Here is a 21,186-nt window from a genome sequence, read left to right as displayed (position 1 = left end):
ATTCCGTGCTTAAATTTTGTGCGTAAAGTCGGTCAGAAATGTGGTGTTCTATGATATTCAGCACAAGACGATCTCTAACTGAATTTGGTTTAAAAAATTTGTTGTAGGACATTTGGCTACATCATCATTTTAAATATAAACAATATTTTAAAATCTGTTTAGTTTTATTTAATGTATTTCCAGCATGAACTTATCGGTTTAAGACTTCCTTCCAGCATCTTGTTATGCGTGTTGTTTTTACTTGCTTTGTTTTGTATTGACATAGTATTTCTGCGCCGTTAAAAAATACCAAAACTTAATTGAAGCACATTGATGGTAAAGGGGCACAAGAACTGGAGCAGAGACCGGGATGCTGGGAGGGAGCAGCAGAGTGGTGCAACTGTGGGAGACAGAGGAGGGGGTGTGTCCGGTGTGCAGAGACGGAAGATGAGAAACAAGGGGGGCTTCCCATCTGCTGTGGCGCGTGCCGAACGCGTGAATCCCACTGGCAACTCACTGCACTGTGTTTAGTTAATGGTCAACTGAAATTCTTCGAAGATGTTGAAATAAAAACGTTTTGATTTAATATCTACAATCTTAAATATAACACAATAATGATAATATTCGGATTGTGTTCATAGAATAGAGAGTATCACGTCAAAAGAGCTCGTCTTTTACTGAATTATAGGCCTGTTCCTCACCGTGTTATCCATTCAGTGTCACAGCAGACTTGTGTAATGCATAGCTCTTCTTTCTGCTATGCTCATACTCCACGGATGCAAGCACCTATCTGCTTATGTTGCAGGTTGTCCACGTCACTCAGTCTCCTCCCCCACTGCTCCAGGTAAACACCACGTTGTTGATACTGGAAACAAGCTGCTGAGGGTCCACAAGCAGATGTTAATCCATATATAGCGTGGCTTGGGTATCTGGTTTTTTAATTGTAGGAATAGATTAGTGTTGTCACCTCAGAATCACTCATCTGGTTATGTGTTGCTTTTTGCTAGCGGCAAGAGAAGTCGAGTCCATAAGCATCAATAAACGTAGGCTACTGATTTTGTGTATTCTGATCTAACTTTCTAACTGTTCATTTTCAGCAATGCAACTTTCAGGTATCTAATCAAACCAAAATGACCCTTTACGGATTTGATCTCTCACTTGGGTAGAACCTTCAAAGCAAAAATAAGCACTCCAATAAACAGAAAGAATATAAATTTAATAACCAAGCCAGGCGAAAAAAAGGGGCAATCCTTACTGTAGAAAAGTTCAAAAGAGCCGCTATCTGATACAGCGTATAGGTGAAAGAAAAACGACGTCTTCATATGGCTTGTATGCGTAATTGGATATTGGACGAACGTTAAAGCTTTAAATTTTAACCGCAACAAAGCGCAATATCATCGCAAAACTCCGCATACCAGCGGTAGACGCAGGGGCCCAACTGGACCAGATGGTCCTGACAGGAGCACCGCTCATCTCCCAAAGGCATCGCCCCCCTGTGTCACACCCCCAACACAATGGCTTGTGTTCCCTCCCCTCTGACGCGCCGGACCCACATAAATAGGAGGCTCTCCAGCTCTTCGGCACACTTCAGCTCAGCCGCTGCAAGAGCAAGTATCTCCTCTCAAAAAAGCACAACAACAAACAGCAAACGAAATGAGTCCCAGCATCACCACTGAGGCAAACCAGCCTCTCCCTGCCAGGTCCACCGTGGCCCAGAGAAAACAAGCCAACGAACTGAGAAAGGTAAGGGAAAGAGATAAACTTCTAGCTGTTATGTTACTGGAAATGTTTCTGAAAAGTGCAGCCGAATAACGGTTTTTCATTATTTCTTCTAGACTCTTAAACCCTTGCTGGAAAAGAGAAGACGTGCTCGTATCAATGACAGTCTCAGTCATTTGAAAAGCCTGATTCTTCCTCTGGTTGGCAAAGATAACGCACGCTACTCCAAGCTGGAGAAAGCTGATATTCTGGAAATGACCGTCCGTTTCCTCAGAGACCTTCCTTCCACTCCAGTTAAAGGTAAGCACCATTTCTTAAACCACGACATGCATTGCAGAATCTTCTTTAAAATCTTATTTGAGATTATAGGCTACACATGCAATGCAAGCCACTAATCAAATCTCTTCTTCCTCCAGACTCCGCAGACAGTTACAGAGAAGGCTACAAAGCCTGTCTCCAGCGCGTCTCCGCTCTGCTTCCCAAAACGAGCCTGGACCAGGAAGCGTGCCAGCGGGTGAACGACTTTGTCCAGCAGTCCACGTCCGCCACCGTCACCCCAACCTGCCTGAACTGCTGCGCTCAGAGCTCAAGGGCTTTCCCTCAGATCCAACAAAGACTCCTGAGCCTAAAATCCAGCTTCAGCTCCAGACCTGACAGCCAGTCCCACAGAGACGCAGTAGCTCCCAGCCGAGGGCAGCCAGGCCCGCAGGCTGTCAGCGCTGCCATGTGGAGACCCTGGTAGTGATTTGATAGACATTCATCTCACGCACATTATTTATTTTGTGATGTCATTTATGCTATTTGTATTCCAGTAACTAATAGTGAGAAATAATTGTTGGAGTTGCTGTAAAATGATTTAATTCAGCATTTTGCGTTTAATGCTACAAGGAAAGGTGCACAGATCTCATAGAAACTGAAATCTATGAACTTTTAAAATGCAATCCTCTTTGGGGTTTCAAAGACATACATAACACTTTTGTAAAACCCCAAGGGTTATTTTGTTTGAGGTTTGCACGATGGACTTAAAGGTATTTTGGTCTGTGCAAAAGAATAGTCTGTAAACACTATGTGTTAAATATGATTCCATATTATTCATTGACATTATGTAAGAAAAACATGTTTTGTGAAACTTCAACTGTTTTGTCATTGAGAAAAGCTTTTCAATAAAATTAGCTACTCTTGTCAAAGATGGTTGTGTTGTTTGATCTTTGATTTTGTGGTGGTCTAAAGATCTCAAATTTATCATTAAACCCAGACGTCTGAGTGAGAAGAATCTCTGCTATGTGTAATGAGTAAAAAGGCGCGCAAACGCATAAAGCCACAGGTCAGCCTGAGCCTATTGATGCTGATGAGCAGCTGCTCTATTGTCGATGTGAGGCGCCTCTAGTTGCCGCCAAATTGGTTTGTGTGATGGGACACACACTGAGATGACTGCAGTTGTGAATTACAATGACATATCTGACATAACCCAAAAACATGTTCCTTAGTAATTTTACAATAGCAAACATTATTAGTCAACATATCCCTGTGATTTGTCAATAGCAGACTTATAATAGGAAAACTGGAATGAACCATTAAGTATCACAGTATAATAACCCTTTACTATAAGGCTTGGTTGTTTTTCTCTGATATCTGTAGATGGCTATTATCCCGAATTTACTACTTTTACAAAATAATATTTTGAAATTTGTACTTCTGTTTGTCATGCATTATTCTTTATATCATAGGATCATACAGCCTCATAGATGTTTCTTATTGCAGCTTCTTCTGCACAAGCTGCTTTTGTTTATATTAAATTATTTATGTCCTCTCTCTCTAGACTTTACTGATATCTAAATCATATTTAACAGCCTATCAGTGGACACCATCCAGTAGGAAGCAGTGGGTAGTGGGTATACTGTCTGTTTAACAACAAAATCATTTCCCATAAAGCGGAAAATGAGCTGTGCACTGAGCAAGCTCTCTGGCCATTATGAATGAATCACATTAATATGACTTTTTAACATTTCAGCAAACATGGACAGAATATATTTCACCTGACAATTTTTTCTCAGGTATGTGAAATGACATGCAAAAAGCATTCTAATACTTAACTTAGTGTATAATTTTTGTATTATTTTTAAACACACAACAACATACGGTCTAAAATCCTTCAAGATTCCAGATTACTTTATTTGTGCTTAGAAAAATAGAGAATTTAAAAAATAGAGAAATTTGTCTTGGACATAAATTCTGCCACATAAAATACATACAAATTGTGCAGACATGACACATACAACACAGCCCCTCATTTCACACCCTGTTTGTGTCCTGAGTTTATGGGATTCCCTGATAGAGAGTTTTCATATCTATTTATGTATATTTTTCTGTTTGTAATTGGGTTCCTGTTGCGTCTACCTGAAAGAAGCAGTTTGTATTCTGAATACGGGACATGGGAGGGGTCAGCGATTCCCAAGACGTATATTTTATTCAGTGTGATATTATCCTCTTATGGTAATCACAACATTCATGGGTTTCTGATAACATAGTTGTCTTTAGGCAGACAAGTCATACTTCTTGGATGTCGGAAAATTGTTGAATGGACCAACAATAGTGAAGAAATATTCCCTATATGGATTAGCTCTCTCCACGTTGACTGTCAAACTGTTTTGGGATGAATTGAAACCAGTGGCTCACTATGAGGTAGGAAATGTATATGAAAACTCATCGTATTCTGTGGAAAATGGTCAGTAATAATTCAGAGGAAATGCAACCATTCAAAACACAGCTATGGTCCTTCAAAGCCCAAGTTCACACTTTCTGTCTTATACAATACCCACATGTCCATATGTGCAGTAAGCTCATTTGTCATGGTTAGAATTCCTGCTGTGCACACTGACTGTGAGGAGATCTATTCTTAATGCAACTTTAATGGAAAAATGCAGGACAAACAGTCCAAAAGTCCTTAAAAAACAAACCAATGTTCAACTAATATGGGGACTAATATGGGGCTTCATCGGTCTGAGTTGTCAAGTGGGTATCTCTTTTATGTATGAAACTCCCTTTTTGTGGTTCCAGACAGTGTTTCCTTAGCTACAGTGGATGGATAATAATATGAAGAGAGAATTTTGGCACACGTGATCTGTTTTAGACTGCTGTCTTTAAGTCTTATGTTAGCGTTAGTTGAACCTGAAAATTTGTTTTTGCACAGAATGAGATCCGGTCCATCATCTTTTACATTAAAGAAGACTATGAAGGGATCTCGCAACCGGTAGGACAAGGAGGAATGATGACAGTGACCAATAACTCATTAAATGTACATAATGTGTAGTGTGTAAGTACGACTTAAAACAATATGTGAACCTATCTTTTAGGTCAATGTCCCTCGTTGCTACGGATCAACAGTATTTTCAGCTTGAACAAAAACATCTGCCAATATTACATATCTTTACTTAACAAGGAAAGGATGAGATTAAAAATCTCTGTTCTGGCCCACCACATATGGCATAAAACAAAGAGGCTGCATTACAGACTTATAATGAATTAGATGTGATTAGATCTACACCGATCAGCCATAACATTATGACCACTGACAGGTGATGTGAAAAACACTGGTTATTTCGTTATCATGGCAACCAAGTGAACATTTTGTCCTCAAAGTTGATGTGTTAGAAGCAGGAAAAATTTGCAAGCATATGGATTTGAGCGACTTTGACCAAATTTTGATTGCTAGATGACTGGGTGAGAACATCTCCAAAACTGGCTCTCCTGTTGGTGTAGCCGTTTTTCAGTGGTCAGTAACTATCAAAATTGTTCCAAGGAAGAAAAAGTGGTCAACCAGCGACAGGGTCACTGATGCATGTAGGGAGTGAAGGCTGGCCCATGGGGTCCGTCCCAACAGAGGAAAATTGCTGAAAATGTTAATGCTGGTTCTGATAGAAAGGTGTCAGGACACTCAGTGTATCATAGTTTGTTGCATATGGGGTTGCCCAAGCTGCAGACCAGTCAGGGTGCCCATGCTGTCCCCTGTCTACAATGAGCATGTGAGCATCAGAATTGGACAATGGAGCAACGGAAAAACGCGGCCTGGTCTGATCAAACACATTTTCTCTTACATCACGTGGATGGCCGAACATGTGTTCGTCTACCTGGGAAACACATGGCATCAGGATACACGATGGGAAGAAGGCAAGCTGGCCGAGGCAGTGTGATGATTTGATCAATGTTCTGCCAGGAAACCTTGTGTCCTGCCATTCATGGATGTTAATTTGACACCTACTCAAGCATTGTTGCAAACCATGTACACTCTTTTAGCAGGATAATGCGCCTGCAACAAAACAAAAATGGTTCAGAAATGGTTTGAGGAACACAACAACAACTTCAAGGTGTTGACTCCAAATTCCCCAGATCTCAATCCAATCGAGCATCTTTGGGATGTGCTGGACAAACAAATCAGATCCATGGAGGCCCCACCTAGCAACTTACAGGATTTAAAGGATCTGCTGCTAACATCTTGGTGCCAGATACCAGAGCACACCTTCAGAGATCTACTGTAGTCCATGCTTCGACAGGTCAGTGATGTTTTGGAGGTAAAAGGGAGACCTACACAATGTTAGGCATGTGGTTATAATGTTATGGCTGATTGGTGTAAGGTAGACGAGAATAGTAATGGAACACAAAACATACACTATAAGATCAAAAGGATAAAGATTGATAAAATAACAGATTTGCAGTAGATTAAAATTCTTTCAAACATGGATAAATTAAATCTATTAACACTGACAGCTGGGTTGACTTCAATTGAGATTTAAAAGCTTGTAAAGAGAGAGAGGTTTATGTCTAACTGAAGCATGTTCTAATTGCAGGGAGCAGCATACATCATAGCTCTTTGCCATTGCTCAGAATGCATAAAGCCTGTCATACAAAACACAATATATACTTTGGAGTGCCCAGATAAACAGAGTGTAAAGTGAGATGGCACTGAGAAGAGCTGTGTTTGTAGAATGCATCTCGACAATCAAGAACAGATAAATATAGTTGAAAAATGTTTTTTCTTTGCCTCAAAATTAAAGCCGGACATGTTTCTAAAATAGCCATTTTTTTATTACCCGCTTGTTAGTAAATAATTTTGTCATTGTCATCATTTGCACACGACAAAAGCACAAATATCTGCTTAACCATTAAAAGACAAAACGTTGGGACAGTGCAATGCACATAAATGTAATTACATTTCTATGAAACAAAAGAAAAGGTTTTACATAGTCTAACTGTTTGCTAAGAAAGTAATTTTGTCTAAAAAAAGGAGGAAAGGGGACAGACATTACACAAGTAAAGGCAGGTATACACTGGAGAACAGTACTATGATACAGTAACTTCTAAAGGCTCAGATCCACATTGTTCACTTTGTTCTTTTCCAAAAGAAAAAACTTAATATGTTTTAGAAAAAAGGTGACACTGTTTTGGCTTCATCAGGTCATTATATAGGCACATCTCAGAAAATCTGAATATCGTGTGAAAGTTCATTTTCCCCGTAATTTAAGTCAAAAAGTGAAACTTTTATAACATTCATTCATTACAAATATTCCTTTTTATATTTAAACCTTGATGATAATGGCTTACAGCTCATGGAAATCAAAAATCCGTCTTTCAAAATAAAGGATCTTTAACACAGAAATGTCGACCTGAAAAGAGCCTTTAATCTCTCAGTCTGGTTCAGTACACTCAACCACAATCATAGGGAAGACTTCTGACTTGACCGTGTAAGCCACAGAAGGTCATTGCTGAAAGGACTGGCTGACTTTGAAGGTTGAAGTGTGGTATGAAAAGGTGCGCAAGCAACAGGGATGACCGCAGCCTTGAAAGGATTATCAAATAAAGCTGATTCAAGAACTTGGGGGTGCTTCACAAGGAGTGGACTGATGCTGGAGTCAGTGCATCAAGAGTCACCACACACAGACGTGTCCAGGAAATGAGCTACTAGTGTCGTATTCTTAGTGTCATTTTGAAATCAAGGTCCCAGAGTCTGCAGGACGAGTGCAGAGGCACAGAATCCAAGTTGCTTGAAGTCCAGCGTGAAGTTTCCACAGTCAGTGATGATTTAGGGTGCCATGTCATCTGCTAGTGTTGGATCACTGTGTTTTATCAAGTCCATCATTAGAGCACGTCACGCTCACATCTGCTGAGAAACTTTATAGAAATGCTCATTTCCTTTTCCTGCAGGACTGAGCACCTGTCCACAGGGCCAAAACAACTAGTAACTGGCTTGCTGACCATAGTATTATTGTTAAATTAAATGGGAGACACCAGACCAACAATAGACAACAGATGAGCTGAAGGCCGCTATCAAAGCAACCTCAGCAGTGCCGCAGGGTATTTGCTTCCATGTCACGCCACAGTGATGCAGTAATTCCAGCAAAAGGAGCCTCGACCAAGTACTTAGTACATATATTAACCTTTTTCAGAACTGTTCAACTTTTCAGAAGGTCGACATTTCTGTATTATGCATTCTTTATTCTACTAATTTGAGACATGGATTTTTGATTTCCAGGAGCTGTAAGCTGTAATCATCAAGATTAAAACCAAGAAAGGCCTGAAATATTTCACTTTATATGTAATGAATCTAGAATATATATGAAAATTTCACTTTTTGACTTAAATTACAGAATAAAATCAACTTTTCCCTGATATTCACATTTTCTGAGATTATCTGTGCACATTACTGTCTTGAAGGAGCACTCCAGTGATTTTATCAGTATCCTTAGGAGCAAGCAATGATCCCTTTATGTAGCACTTGAAGGTGTGGAAGTCCATTATAGAGGTCAGGATGGTAGTTGAGTCTGCTAGAAAATGTTTCTCAAACATTAACCAGACCATAGTTACCATGTGCAGATATTTTAGAAAGCACTGGATATGAAAAAAAGACATTGACATTGAATGTATTCTAGGAGTTTGCATCAATGTTTCTGTGTGGTGACACACAGTAAAACTGAGTGAACTAAACTTTTCACTTGTCAAGAGGAGCACAGCTCAGCCACTTGTATAATGTTTTCCATGGCTCTGGAAAGAACTTTCCCGAAGTCTGAGATAACCTTGATAATGTCATCTGGGTTATCTCTGCTTGCTTACAAACTGGAGGTTGGAGGTTTGGAAAAGCAGACATTTAAGAAGCAGGGAGGGTCCATGAAAGCTGCTATTGAGTTGCATTATGGAAACTGTAGGATCCACTGTAGATTGATCCGTGAAACAGGATGTCTTGGCCACTGCATCAATTTGGACCATTTGTCTTTTTATGTGTCTCCTTTGCATGTGGGAGAGGTCTGCCTTTGGTGCTTTCTGGCACTTTTTTTCCTTAACCAAGTAGATTTTTCGCCTAAACCTAACCAAGCAGAAAGGCTTTCCGGCAGAAAGCCCTGAGCGCAAACTTCTCCCATGTGCATCTCCTTTTAGTTTCCCAACTTTATAAGTGCAGTACTAAACTGTCTGAATAGTCTTTTAATGGGTAGAGATGTGAAATTGGATGAGTAGATAGTTCTGAACCTTGGTATTATTATATTTCACAATGGGTGTATTAGGCACAAAGTTCAGCTGTAGCAAAGAGAAACTTAAGTAAGAAAATGAATTCTCATCTGAAGGGATACAAAGTCCATCTTGTAGATGGTTCTGTATGCAGAACTAATTACTTGCAATATCAGGGAGGCACAATGTCTTCATCATAATAAATTCAAATGACTCAAGATTGTAGTATCAGGAGTTACAACTTTGACTTTGTCCTGTGACACAATCAGCTGGTAAAAGAAAGGGGAGACTATTGGAAAGGACATTCAACTGAAAAATACTTAGTTTCATTTCTATAATTGGGATAGGCCTATTTGATATAGCCTACTCCAACAAGAACAGTGCAGACTGATGCGTGGTGATCAAGTCTGCCCAAGATTGCTTTTATTACATATTAAGAAGAATAAAGGAATAATAAGCACTAGCTTGTATCCATTATCTCAACACATTCCCTTTCGTTAAATGAAAGAATTTAGACCTGTTGATGGACACATGTGGCGATCAAACGTTGTTTATTGTTAGAGCTGGATATGGTGTTCTCCTTTGTTTGAGATGCAGAAAAAACACCAAAGCCGCCCGTTTTCTCTCAGCTCACATCACGCTGGAGTAAAAGTCAGGTGGAGTCCCGCTCGCTGTTTCTCCCCCATCCCACAGCCCGCTGTTGACTCTTAATTCCCATGAAGTGTCGGAACATTTTTAGACAAAGGCTCCCTGTTATCCGGCCTGCACAGATGGGTTACCCACGCCGAATTTGCTTGAAAAGACAAAAGAGGACTCTAACCGTAAGAGAAAAACGGAGTGTAAAGTGTACCTCCCCCAACCCCCATCAACCCAGTCATACCTCCATCCCAGTGGGGCGGCGAAGGGCGCGTGCAGCAAGTGTGCCTCTCAGTTTCAGCGTAGCGCTTGGCTTTGTTGAAGCAGCACAACAAGATCACGTCTACATGAAGGTGACCTTCTCATTTCGACTGTAGACTTTATTTTTCATTTCAAGTTGTAGAAATACCCCGAAGATATACATCGCTGACCCCAACTGGATTTAAAATGTAAACCTTTAATATCCTATTGCGCCATAATGAATGGGGTGGGGGGAAGAAAACTGCACCAGTAGTGCAGGGCGGAAAAGAATTTACAGTGTATTTAAGACACGATATATCTGTTAAATCCAATCCTTTTCATATGATTGCTTTCATATATTTTACTATATTGTAAATTTGTAATTCTGTGTTTCTATTTTGGAAAGTTGTATTTTGTTGGATTCTTGATGTGCGTTACCTCCTTCAACAGACTGGGCTTCGTGTTTCGTCATCACCATATAATATTGATAAACAAGCATTTCATGATAGCTTGGACGCTAAAATATCCAGGAGACAAGCTGAAAGAGACAATTGCTGCGCGGAGTTTCCAAACGGGGCGGGAGGGAGAATGGTTTGTTTCAGTTGGACAATAACAACATGGGCCCATAAGAAGCATGCAGATGGGCTACCCACGCCAAACCTGCGTGGAGATCATGTGTCGTGCGAGTGAAGTTTATTTTTAAAAAAGTGCGTGAGTGCATGCAATGCATTCTGTGTGTGTGTGTGTGTGTGTGTGTGTGTGTGTGTGTGTGTGTGTGTGTGTGTGTGTGTGTACGCGCGCGCATGGATGAGATTTGGGTACATCCATGGTAGGACAGCGACAGTGGCTCTTCAGGATGTTGGTGTGGGGCAGGAGGAGAGTGTGGGGGTGGGGTCGATGGATGGAGGTTGGGTGGGGGTGATGAAGGCTCCGTAACAGACAGCCATCTGGTCCCCGTGGCGCGTGCTCCGCGCGTGGTTCCCCTGAGTGCAGTGGTATTTGATGGATTGTTATGTCTCTATGGTTTTCTAAAAAATAAAAATAATTCAAAGCTGTGATTCAAAGTTTGATTCGGCGGTCAAGTCCATGTCCACCAGTAAATACTCTAAGTAGTTATAACGTCTAATCAGTTTAAAAAAACCCTATAGGCTCATTTAATATTTCGAGTTGGCTAATGAGATTGAAGTACATTCTGCCTCACTACTCATCCTCTGTTTTTTAACCCTCACCAGCCTGCTGAGACGTAGGCAGCGGGGGATACAGCCTACAGGTAGAGACTCCCCCTCGGACTGAAACTGCATAAAAACGTCATATGCAAAACTATTGTTGTCAAAATCTATGAGCAGATGCTATTTGAAAGTAGCGTGGCTTGGGTATGAGATTGAAGTAAGAGTCTGTATCTCTGTGGACACTTTTCCATACACGCAAGCCTGACCCCTATGCCAGTATTGTATGTATTACACCCTGTTGTTTTAAGTGTGCACATCTATAAATAAAGAAACGTGAATAAAATCTTAATGCATACTGAAAATACATTTTACAATATGTTATGTTTCATAGTAAGATCACAAAAAAAAAAAGAATGCTATCTAGCCCACATTTAGTTCCCAGCCATCTCTGAGGACTGTCTAATTACGCACTGGTTTATTTACTAACCATATTCCAACTACTATATAATAATGAACCTAAATGTACTATTTAGCATGATGTAAATGTAGTATATAGTAGTATAGTAAATATAGAGTTATTTGGTAAATGAGCATTGGTTTCCAAATTTTAAGCTTCTTTACGCACGCATTTCTTCAGCTTCTTGACGCACATTTTGTTTGATTTAGTCAATGGATCATAACGCAGACACGCTCTGCAGTTGTTATGCATAGATTAGAGTTGAAGACAGATGGTTATCTTACTATATGTGATGGTTTTGTGTTGTTTTCATCGAATACTTGGCCAATCCAATTCGTTTCGTGTCGGCTTGGGGGCGTACCTGTGACGCACGGAACCGACGCCACGGACCTGGATATATACTGCAGCCCTTGACCGTTAGACACACATCTTCGCCGACCTCTGTTCTGGACACCTCTTTGGCACAAAGACGAAACTGAAAATGTCTCCAAACGTGACTTGTGAAGCTCTCCAGTCTTTTTGTCCCAGGCTAACTGTGGCTAAAAGAAAAGAGGCTCTTGAACTCAGAAAGGTAAGCGAAGTCACTGCATTTTGCTTCATTATCTTAAACATGTATGAGATGTCATACACTTGATGCAATGAATGAATACTAAATATTCTGTATTCTTTTCAGACTATGAAACCTCTGATGGAAAAAAGAAGGCGCGCCCGCATCAACGACAGCCTGAACCATTTGAAAAACCTCATCATTCCCCTCACAGGCAGAGATGTAAGTTATAATATGCATTTCAACATATGCAGAAAAATACTTTTTAGATAAACTAAAGTTAAGGTAACGTTTAGGCTCAAATGTTTAACATTTGCTTTATATTTTCTCCAGAAGACTCGCTACTCCAAGCTTGAGAAAGCCGACATCCTGGAAATGACTGTGAGGTTCCTCAGCGACATCCCCCCTGTTAACACCAAAAGTGAGTTATGGTTCTGCTTGTTTAACGCTTTTATTGATAGATTCATGTATATATAATTGGCTCTTATCCTTTTTGAACATCGAAGCTAACATTTAATTGTCTTTTCAGATTCTACAGCCGGTTACAAGGAAGGCTACACAGCCTGTCTCCAGCGCGTCTCCGCTCTGCTTCCCAAAACGAGCCTGGATCAGGACGCGTGCCAGCGGGTGAAGGAGTTCGTCCAGCAGTCCACGTCAGCCACGTTCACCCCATCCTGCATGAACTGCTGCGCTCAGAGCACCAGGGCTTTCCCTCAGATTCAACAAAGACTCCTGAGCCTAAAATCCAGCTCCAGCTCCAGACTGGACAGCCAGTCCCGCAGCGGCGCAGTAGTTCCCAGCCGAGGGCAGCCAGGCCCGCAGGCTGTCAGCGCTGCCATGTGGAGACCCTGGTAGAGACCGGGTCTCCCAAAAGCCTGTGGAAAGACTGTAAAGTGTTTCATATGTATGCAACATGTTGAGATAGCATCACTTGTAAATATGCATAGTGATTCATCGCCTCGTTTCCGTTGATGAGAAGCCAGAATTCATCGTTAAATCGTACTGGTTGAGTATTATATACTTACGTTTTGCGCACGAGTCTGTTGTCCTGTATGAGTTGACAAGTTTAGACAGTCGTATTTTTTTAAAATCTGCATGTATGTATACGTTAAATATTTAGTCCTCTTTGCGGACTAAGTGATTAAGGGCCATTGAAACAGCCCTGTAAGACCCAAAGGGTCAGTGTGTATGAATTTGCACCATAGACTTCAGTGTCTGTGCAAATGGAATTTGTAGACATTATGTGTCACTGTCGGTATCTCTGTTGGGATGTGTGTTATTTTTGCTATTTATAGCAAATATTGTATATATGTTATATAAACACTAATAAAACTACGATATCGTGGTAAGCTCTTGGCTGTTGTTTGGTTTAGACCTTATAGTCATTTGTAAGAAAGAGTCAAAAAATGGTTTTAGACTGCCTCCTTACAAAAATGCATGTGAAAACTAAAGACAGCTCCACCACCAGACTTTGAACTGAACCTTGTTGCAGCAAGTATCATGTCATAATTCCTTATACGGAAACACCTAACTGTTTAATGAGCAAAGGCATGGGCGGGTGACAAGCAGATTTGAACAGAATAAAAACCGTTACTTGGTGGGTTAATAATCAGGTGTTACACCGGGACGGATGTGGTCAAACTCCCCAACAATGGCAACATGAAATACTGCCCCTGCGTTGACTATGCTGGAGAGTAAATGCGGTCTCTGCTGCCCTCCTCCGACGGTTGTAGGTATTGACATGGTGATGGTTTTTGTTACTTGTATTGCACAACCATGCATTTCTAACAGCCCTCTTTGAAAAGGCTGCTGCCACTATAATAAACTAAATGACTGTCATTTGGTTTATGCCATCCTGTCATATAAGATTAGCATAGGCTGAATACACTTTGAAAGAACACGTTTCGCAAAACAATTTAGCTACACAAAAACACATGTTTGCGTTTCTGTGAAGTAGCCATAGGCTGTTTCACTCACAGATGACTCATTCCACAACGAGGCTGAGTCCTGAGAAGCCGGCGGACACCGGAGGAGTCTGATTTCCTTTCACATCACACAGGAATCTCGCCGCAACACGAGACCAACAAACCCCGAGACCTTATCCTCATCATCACCACCACCACCATGTCGGTACCGCAGGCTCGCGAGGCAGCATCCTCTCTTCAATTATGCAGGTAGGACGTTAAATGCGACAAATAAACACGTGTGAGCAACCTTTATATGCCGATAACGGGCTGTTGATCGACAAATGACGGGAACAGCGCGGCTTCCGGCGTCAATGCTACCCTGATAATCCGCTTCATGCCCTGTTATAATACACTGAAGCCTACACTACTGTCTGTATAGACACACAGTCTATGTAGCCTACTGCCGGTGATCGACCATGTTAATCGTGGCTCGTGTAGGCGATTACAAATCAAACGGCGTGTTTTCCGGTTAAGTATTCATCCTGTGCGGTTCAGGCAGAGGTGCAGATCATCTATGTCGCATGTGGTTTGATGACCTCAACGCGGTTTTCACCGGTAGGACGCACCAAAAACTATGAAGGACACATTAAGGTCGCCATAATTTTACCGAAAACTCCAAAAAAGTTATATTTTATAGCAAAGGCTTGTATAAATAGGCTGCTGTAAATTCTTTGTCTGGACTGTGATTAAATCGCGTGTAGTTCCATTTAGTATTTCCCCAAAGATAATAAAGACCGGGAGGACACTGAAAGCAAGCAGCCAGCTGTGCGTGATAGCCTGTGGTGGGAATGAATGCTACCTTTTAAAATAGGCTACCCTTGCAGTGACTAGGCTTCATTTCCCAGCAGCATGCGGAGTTTGTTGTACTCGTGCTGGCCCGTAGGTGGAGTCATGCAGGTCTGTCACAGAACAGCAGCTCTGTATGTACCATAGGTCTGTACTCTATGTTTAAATTTGTTTTTAAAATATCCTGATAGTTTACCCCATAGCTTGACTTTTTTCCCCAAACAACAGCATTAAAAATATTTGTATGGCTTATCATGGCATTACTATGTCCAGATTAGTCTTATAAGTTGCATTCAGTGAAAGTTTATTTAGCTACTAAATAAACTGCTTTGTGTATGTTTGGATTCAAGGAAAGAGGACATTTCATCAACCCCAGATTTAAGACATGCATGCCACAATGACTCCGTGATGTGGTTAAAACAGTAGGCCTACCGAAGACCAAGAAGGCAGATTCTGTTGTTGTCTGTCATCATATTTTGCCCTGAATGTTAGTAAAATCACACAGTCCCTTCAATTACCACTTTAAGACATTTCCAAAGGTGTCATCGCCAGGTTTTATCATTAACATTATAGTTAAGTGATAAAATTTTGCAAACATATTAGACTGTTCAACACAAGTAAAATGACCAATGACAATATCCACCTGATTGGTCATGATATCTACGTTGCTGATAAGAGTTTGACAATATTTTCAAGGCAAAAATAGTATTTTGGTCAAGAATAAAAAGTCTGTGTCAGTCAGTCATAACCTTAAGGTTAGTACTTGCAGCCTGCAGACAGGCTGCATACACAGTAATTCACATGTGCCATAAACTGTATTGGGTTGTAAAGCGTTGGAATACAAGGCTGATCAGGTGATTCTCACCTGCATTGAATCCTTCTTGACTTTACCTGTTCAAGTTTTAAATGACTTAAACATGACATAACAGTTTGATGTTACTGATGTTCCATATTTGCGTGATGATGCAGCATGATGCTGCAGATGCAGACGCCAGCTCTAGATCCCATACAGAATATGAATAGAAGCAGTTTCACTGGACATGAGCAATAGCTGCGTGATGGTCAGTGTGTTATTTTATGATGAGATGTTACTTTTTTGTTGTATCTTCTCCCTTGAATCTGCCTTATCTGTGTCAGAAAGGAATTACTATTACTAAAGACCCAATCTGGACCTAGTTTTGTCTTTGAATGATTTTTACTGCTTTCGTCTTCAGTCTAGTTGCTTTCACAAAACCTCTGACTGCCTAAATATTGTTGGGGCTTTGACCCTGACACTAGCTTACTACTGCTTGCTTACAAACGTGGCCATTTAGATTACTCGATTGCGATTTAGATTTACTTGCTCGCTTGCAAGTTGCTTTGGATGAGAGCTTTAGCGAAATGTCTAAACTGCAAATATAACATTTTTCTTCTGTCAGCTATTGTTAATACTATACAATACTGTGTTTTGACAACTTACCTTTTTAAGTAAGAGATAATCAACTGTGTATATGTCTGTGCAAACATGCAGTGGTGTATATGTGGGCTTGAGTTTTGTGTTTGAAGTGTAGCCTATATAATAATACTAATAATACTACTTCTATTACTACTACTGCTAATAATAATAACAATAATAATAAACTTTAATTATAGAGCACTTATTAAAAGAACATACAAAGTGCTTTACAATAGAAAACACTAAAATAAACAGCCAGCTCAGATAAAGTCAAGATACAGTATGCCTTCTGATAAAAGTGCGTTTTTAAAAGAGACTAAAAGAAGTCACTGCTTGAGCCTAATTTGCTCAGGTGACAAAAGCTCAGTCCTGTTTAGTTCTAGCATGGACACAGGCCATGGAGTGCCTTAAAAGTAATCAATAGGATCTTAAAATCAGTCCTAAAACAGACAGGGAGCCAATATAAAGAGGCTAAAACAGGTGTGATGTGATCGTACCTCCTGGTTCAGCTGTGGGTGTTTGACAAATACCTGTGTTACCTGGTAATGTACGATTGCCCGGATAAAATACAGTTCAATCCTGTTTGCAAAGTGCGGTCCCTTCCAGCCCCGTCAGTTCTTTGTACTTTGCTGCACTCGTACTGTCGGGGCTCGGGACAGAAATGACACCAAGATATCAGAAGCTAATTGACAGTTTATGCCACTATTATTCTCGACACAGGTAAACGTTTTGTGTTTTGTGCTTGATTCAGCAGGCAGCGCTATGCCTTTTCAGTTAGTTAGTAAGCTACAGTATATTTAAATGGTGTTGCTGGTCCAGGAGGCACAAATTCTAACTAATGAGAATTCACGTGAAAAAAAACTATCAACATTTAGTAGTGCGTGTCTGTTACAATTTCAAAATAGATCTTTAGTTACATACATGTAGCTAAAATATGCACACCATGACTTGTATAGAAAGTCTGTATATTATAGATATGTTATATTCAAATACACATTGTTGGTTACATTGAAGTATTTTCTACAGTAACCACTTTCTCACCCAACGCTACAACTAAACCACTTTGCTGGGACCATTTAACTACAAAGACATCATACCTAAGTGATAAGCTACTTTAGCTAGTCAGTGCTTTACAAAACTGCACACACAGAAGAAAGATCTGCTGACATGGTGCTCCTGTGAGATTTCAACTGGCATTGTAAAGGACCTTTGTGTTGCACTGTAGGTAATAGAAGTGATCCATCCAGTAAATAATCTAAAACTATAAAAACTATAATAACTAACAATAACTAATAAACTATTATTTATATAGCTTATTTCATACAAAACATGCAACTCAAAGTCTTTCAAATTTAAAAAGGAATAAAAACAGGAAACACAAATTAAGCAGGTAAAGAAAAGGTTAAATCACTCCTAGAAGCTACAGGGAGTCAGTGTAGTGTAGCTAAGACTGGAGTGAGTTCCGTCTTCACTGTTTTTGTGAGTAGTCTAGGGTTATGGATAAATTGCATCTTCTTAATGGACAGTAAAAAGTTATTTGCAATAATCTAGTCTGCTTGAGAAGAAAGCATGGGTTAATCTTTCAGACTCTCACTGGGTCAGGAATGGCCCTACTATGGCAATATTTCTTAAATGAAAGAATGCCACTTTAGTCACTTTGTTTATATGGGACATAAAATGTAAATTGGAGTCTGAAATAATGCCCAGACTTGTTACCTTGATCCAGGGTGTCAGATTACAGTTTTTTAAGCAGCTCATCACAGGTTTCAGACTGAAAACACCACTGCAACAATTTTCTTTATATTTCCTTTCTTTATAGGCATTATTAGTGTTTTTTAGTGTGGCTATGCCCTTGCCCCTGTTAGCTTGTTTGTTTGTCTGCCAGTGGGATGTTTCTTAAACCTATGACTAGGTTTACATGGAATATGTCTTGTGGCACTTTTTTGGTTGTGATACCCTGGTATTTGTCTAATTCTAGATTTCTTAGCTATTGTAGAAGGGAAATCCCATTAAATTAAACAATTAGGCAAAGTTTTCATAAAATAAGCACTTAGGCAGACAGCTTGTAAGAGAAAAGGCACATTATAACTCTGCACAAAGAACATCATTTTAACTTTTAAGTGTGCTTTATGTGGCCTCTTGGCACATATTAGGGTGTGATGAAGATTTTATTGGCCAACTGCTGTCTCTCTGTGTATTGGTGACTGTGTTGAGATCCAGTTTAACCAGTAGTGACACCTAAGGTTGCGTCAGCGTTAATCCCGCATAACGTCACTAAACGCCAGGCCCCAAAATCTCAGGAAATGTGAATGTAAAGATCAAACAAAAGGGAAATGTCTCAGTCTTACAGAGTGCAAAGATGCTGTGCTTTAGGCCTCGGAGCAGCAAGGCAGCAGATGAAGTGAATAAGGTAGCTGCAGTGGTGGAGAAACGCCAAGCGAGTCAAAGGCAGCAAGCCAGCAGGAATGTCAGGAAAGTTGTGGAGGTAGGAGCTCAGCAGGGCTCTAAGTATCAACTCAGGTTGTTCATCTCTGACGCATGCACACGCACACACACACACACACACACACACACACACACACACACATAAACAGGATACTCTTTCTGGTTCATTATAAGAATACAAAAAATATTACTAATATTAAATACTGCCTTTTGTTATTGAACTCTATGGTCATTTTTAAGGTTGTAGCTGAAAATGCTGTTGATTTGATTGCAATATATTCTAAACACTTTCTTACATTTTTGCTTCATGTATGTAAATGGTGTGGACACGATGTTAATATTGAAAGTCATTTCAATATATACTGTAACCTCATCTGATATATATGATAAAGTTAAATCAATACCTCTCCGCAACTATAGGTTTCAAAACACTATTATTTATCATAGTACTGTTACATTAGACATTAGGTACTAATTTGTTTGCTGGTTACTATGAGTAATACAACAATGTCAAGTATATTGCGCTGCGCTGTTCATGGTTCCAGTGATTGTTACTGAGTGTTGCAATTTTAAAATTCCCCACACCGCTCAGACCGTTTATAGAGGAAGTCATTTTGATGAAGTCATCCATACTCTATAATTCATATAAACAAGGTACGTCAAATGGTTAATTATTGTTGTTGTACCCATAAACAAAACCTTAAGCATGTCAATTGCACAATAAATTCTTTTAGAAGTAAACAATCACCTTACTGTTAAACCTTCCTTGCTAACATTGTCAAGATGTGGATCTTCTTGCTTTGTATGCACACAAACACACACTCGTGTAAAGCTAGACCATCTGATTCACATGGTTAATCAGATCTCAGTGCAACAGTGCATAGTTGTGTGGTTTGGCATTTGTGACCTCTGAGCAGGTAAGCAGATTAGATTGTAAGTTACAGGTAAAACTAGTTTAGCCCACACACAGAAGAACTGAAAACACCTGATGTACATGACAGCATATGTCAGTGATAATGAGACTGAAAGCAGTCATCAGATGGACATGGAAAGGTGAGGCTGGAGTCTCTCGAGACTCTTGACAGTGTTGAGCTCATTATTTGTGCACACCACATGAAGTGCTCTATGGAAGTCATTTCAACCCATAAGTGATTATCACAGAAGGTATGTTCCTAGATAGTTATTCTGGCCTTTTGTCAACAAATGTCAGAATCTTAAATTTAAATGTTGATTTTTTTTTTACAGTTCACTTGTCATATGTTTAAGCCCGCTTCAACTAAGTATCAGCCCCATTCATCTGAATAAATCTATAACTAAATAGGTGATTGAAATTTAGTTAGTAACTGCTTAGTGACATAAACTGAAAACACACCGCTTATGTACATTTTGTTAACCTGTGGTAGTGTTGACTCAGACATCTTCTGCCCTCCACAGCCCAAGACTGTCTCATGTGTTTGGCTCAGACCTAATATCAGGAAGTAGCATACTGGGCCCAAAAGCAGACATAACAGATCAATTCTAAAACGGTCAAACACGTTTTATTGAGAGCAGAGCAGAGCAGAGTGGCAGACCAGGAAGTGGCAGACAGGTGAATGTGAATTCCAGGCAGGGTAGGGGCTGAGCGAGGCAACAGGCAGAGTTTCCAGGGGTGTAGTAGTCCTAGGCACAGGGAAATACGTCCTTGCCTTGCCTCACCCTGATTAGTCAAATGCAGATCAGGCGAGCAGGTGGACACAGGCAGCTGGAGCCAGAGTGTAAAGCCACACCCAGACAGACAACAGAGAGAGAGACAGACAGGGAGACTCACAGGAAACACGGGGGATGAGGTGGAGATACTGCAAGACCACAAGTCCTGTATTTACAGTTTTTTTCAATTGCTAACCTGCATTGGTCAAAACTGAAGTCACATTGTCAAAACTCTTCACACAGTCAGCGAAACAGAAGTGCATGTACACCAAACTGTGAATCATTTTTCATTGCTTTCACACAAAATGCATTCAATGACCACTTTCTCCAAAATCCATGAACTCTTTTCCCATTACTACTTCACCACCTGCAAAACACTGTTTATCTGCAGCACATTTTTCAAATGCTAACACACTGTGTCCAAATCTGTTCAAAACACGTTCAAAACAAAATGTTAGCAAATTTCCTGCATATTTTGATATATATAGAAAATCTTTGCAGAACATTTACATCCATTTTATGTTTTACAGAAATATGTGTAATGTTTTGAATGTGGTTTTACTGTAAAACTGCAAGCTGAGTGGGAAATGGGCTAAGCAGGAAATGTGCTTATATTTTAGCAGAAT

General features: G+C 40.2%; 3 protein-coding genes and 2 long non-coding RNA genes across 6 annotated transcripts in view; 3 read left to right on the top strand and 2 right to left on the bottom strand.

Moving 5' to 3' along the window:
- Positions 1 to 1,632: 1,632 nt before the first annotated feature.
- Positions 1,633 to 2,440, top strand: hes2.1 (hes family bHLH transcription factor 2, tandem duplicate 1). The gene is made up of 3 exons (XM_046057505.1): positions 1,633 to 1,722; positions 1,815 to 1,998; positions 2,115 to 2,440. Exons 1-3 carry the CDS (start codon positions 1,633 to 1,635, stop codon positions 2,438 to 2,440), a joined length of 600 nt encoding a protein of 199 aa, XP_045913461.1.
- A 9,694-nt stretch (positions 2,441 to 12,134) lies between these two features.
- On the top strand, positions 12,135 to 13,225 carry LOC123975819 (transcription factor HES-2-like). The gene is made up of 4 exons (XM_046057599.1): positions 12,135 to 12,265; positions 12,368 to 12,463; positions 12,575 to 12,662; positions 12,771 to 13,225. The coding sequence occupies exons 1-4, from the start codon at positions 12,176 to 12,178 to the stop codon at positions 13,094 to 13,096; spliced, it is 600 nt and encodes a 199-aa protein (XP_045913555.1). The 5' UTR covers positions 12,135 to 12,175; the 3' UTR covers positions 13,097 to 13,225.
- On the bottom strand, positions 12,674 to 14,734 carry LOC123975820. Its single transcript, XR_006826165.1, has 2 exons — positions 14,219 to 14,734; positions 12,674 to 13,127 (listed from the first exon to the last, which is right to left on the bottom strand). It is a non-coding gene; the product is annotated as an uncharacterized LOC123975820 (long non-coding RNA).
- acot7 (acyl-CoA thioesterase 7) overlaps positions 14,243 to 21,186 on the top strand; it is a 65,223-nt gene continuing 58,279 nt past the window's right edge. For both annotated transcript variants that reach the window (XM_046057597.1, XM_046057596.1), the window contains exon 1: positions 14,243 to 14,415. In XM_046057597.1, coding sequence (XP_045913553.1) covers positions 14,366 to 14,415 — 50 coding nt within the window. In that variant the 5' untranslated portion in view covers positions 14,243 to 14,365. The remainder of the gene's footprint in view (positions 14,416 to 21,186) is intronic.
- Positions 20,397 to 21,186, bottom strand: part of LOC123975821 — a 34,723-nt gene continuing 33,933 nt past the window's right edge. The window contains exon 3 of the long non-coding RNA XR_006826166.1: positions 20,397 to 20,615. This is a non-coding gene — a long non-coding RNA (uncharacterized LOC123975821). The remainder of the gene's footprint in view (positions 20,616 to 21,186) is intronic.

This window comes from Micropterus dolomieu, linkage group LG08, assembly GCF_021292245.1.
Source record: "Micropterus dolomieu isolate WLL.071019.BEF.003 ecotype Adirondacks linkage group LG08, ASM2129224v1, whole genome shotgun sequence".
Lineage (NCBI taxonomy): Eukaryota > Metazoa > Chordata > Actinopteri > Centrarchiformes > Centrarchidae > Micropterus > Micropterus dolomieu.
The sequence above is the reverse complement of the archived record's forward strand: the minus strand, read 5'-3'. Positions and strand labels throughout refer to the sequence as shown.

What these genes read in the sequence shown, in the direction of transcription:
- hes2.1 (XM_046057505.1), top strand. Translation starts at nt 1,633, where the DNA reads ATGAGTCCCAGCATCACCACTGAGGCAAACCAGCCTCTCCCTGCCAGG. An exon ending in AAGCCAACGAACTGAGAAAG is followed by an intron (nt 1,723 to 1,814) that starts GTAAGGGAAAGA and finishes TATTTCTTCTAG; the next exon opens with ACTCTTAAACCCTTGCTGGA. An exon ending in TCCTTCCACTCCAGTTAAAG is followed by an intron (nt 1,999 to 2,114) that starts GTAAGCACCATT and finishes TTCTTCCTCCAG; the next exon opens with ACTCCGCAGACAGTTACAGA.
- LOC123975819 (XM_046057599.1), top strand. Translation starts at nt 12,176, where the DNA reads ATGTCTCCAAACGTGACTTGTGAAGCTCTCCAGTCTTTTTGTCCCAGG. An exon ending in TTCCCCTCACAGGCAGAGAT is followed by an intron (nt 12,464 to 12,574) that starts GTAAGTTATAAT and finishes TATTTTCTCCAG; the next exon opens with AAGACTCGCTACTCCAAGCT. An exon ending in CCCCCCTGTTAACACCAAAA is followed by an intron (nt 12,663 to 12,770) that starts GTGAGTTATGGT and finishes TTGTCTTTTCAG; the next exon opens with ATTCTACAGCCGGTTACAAG.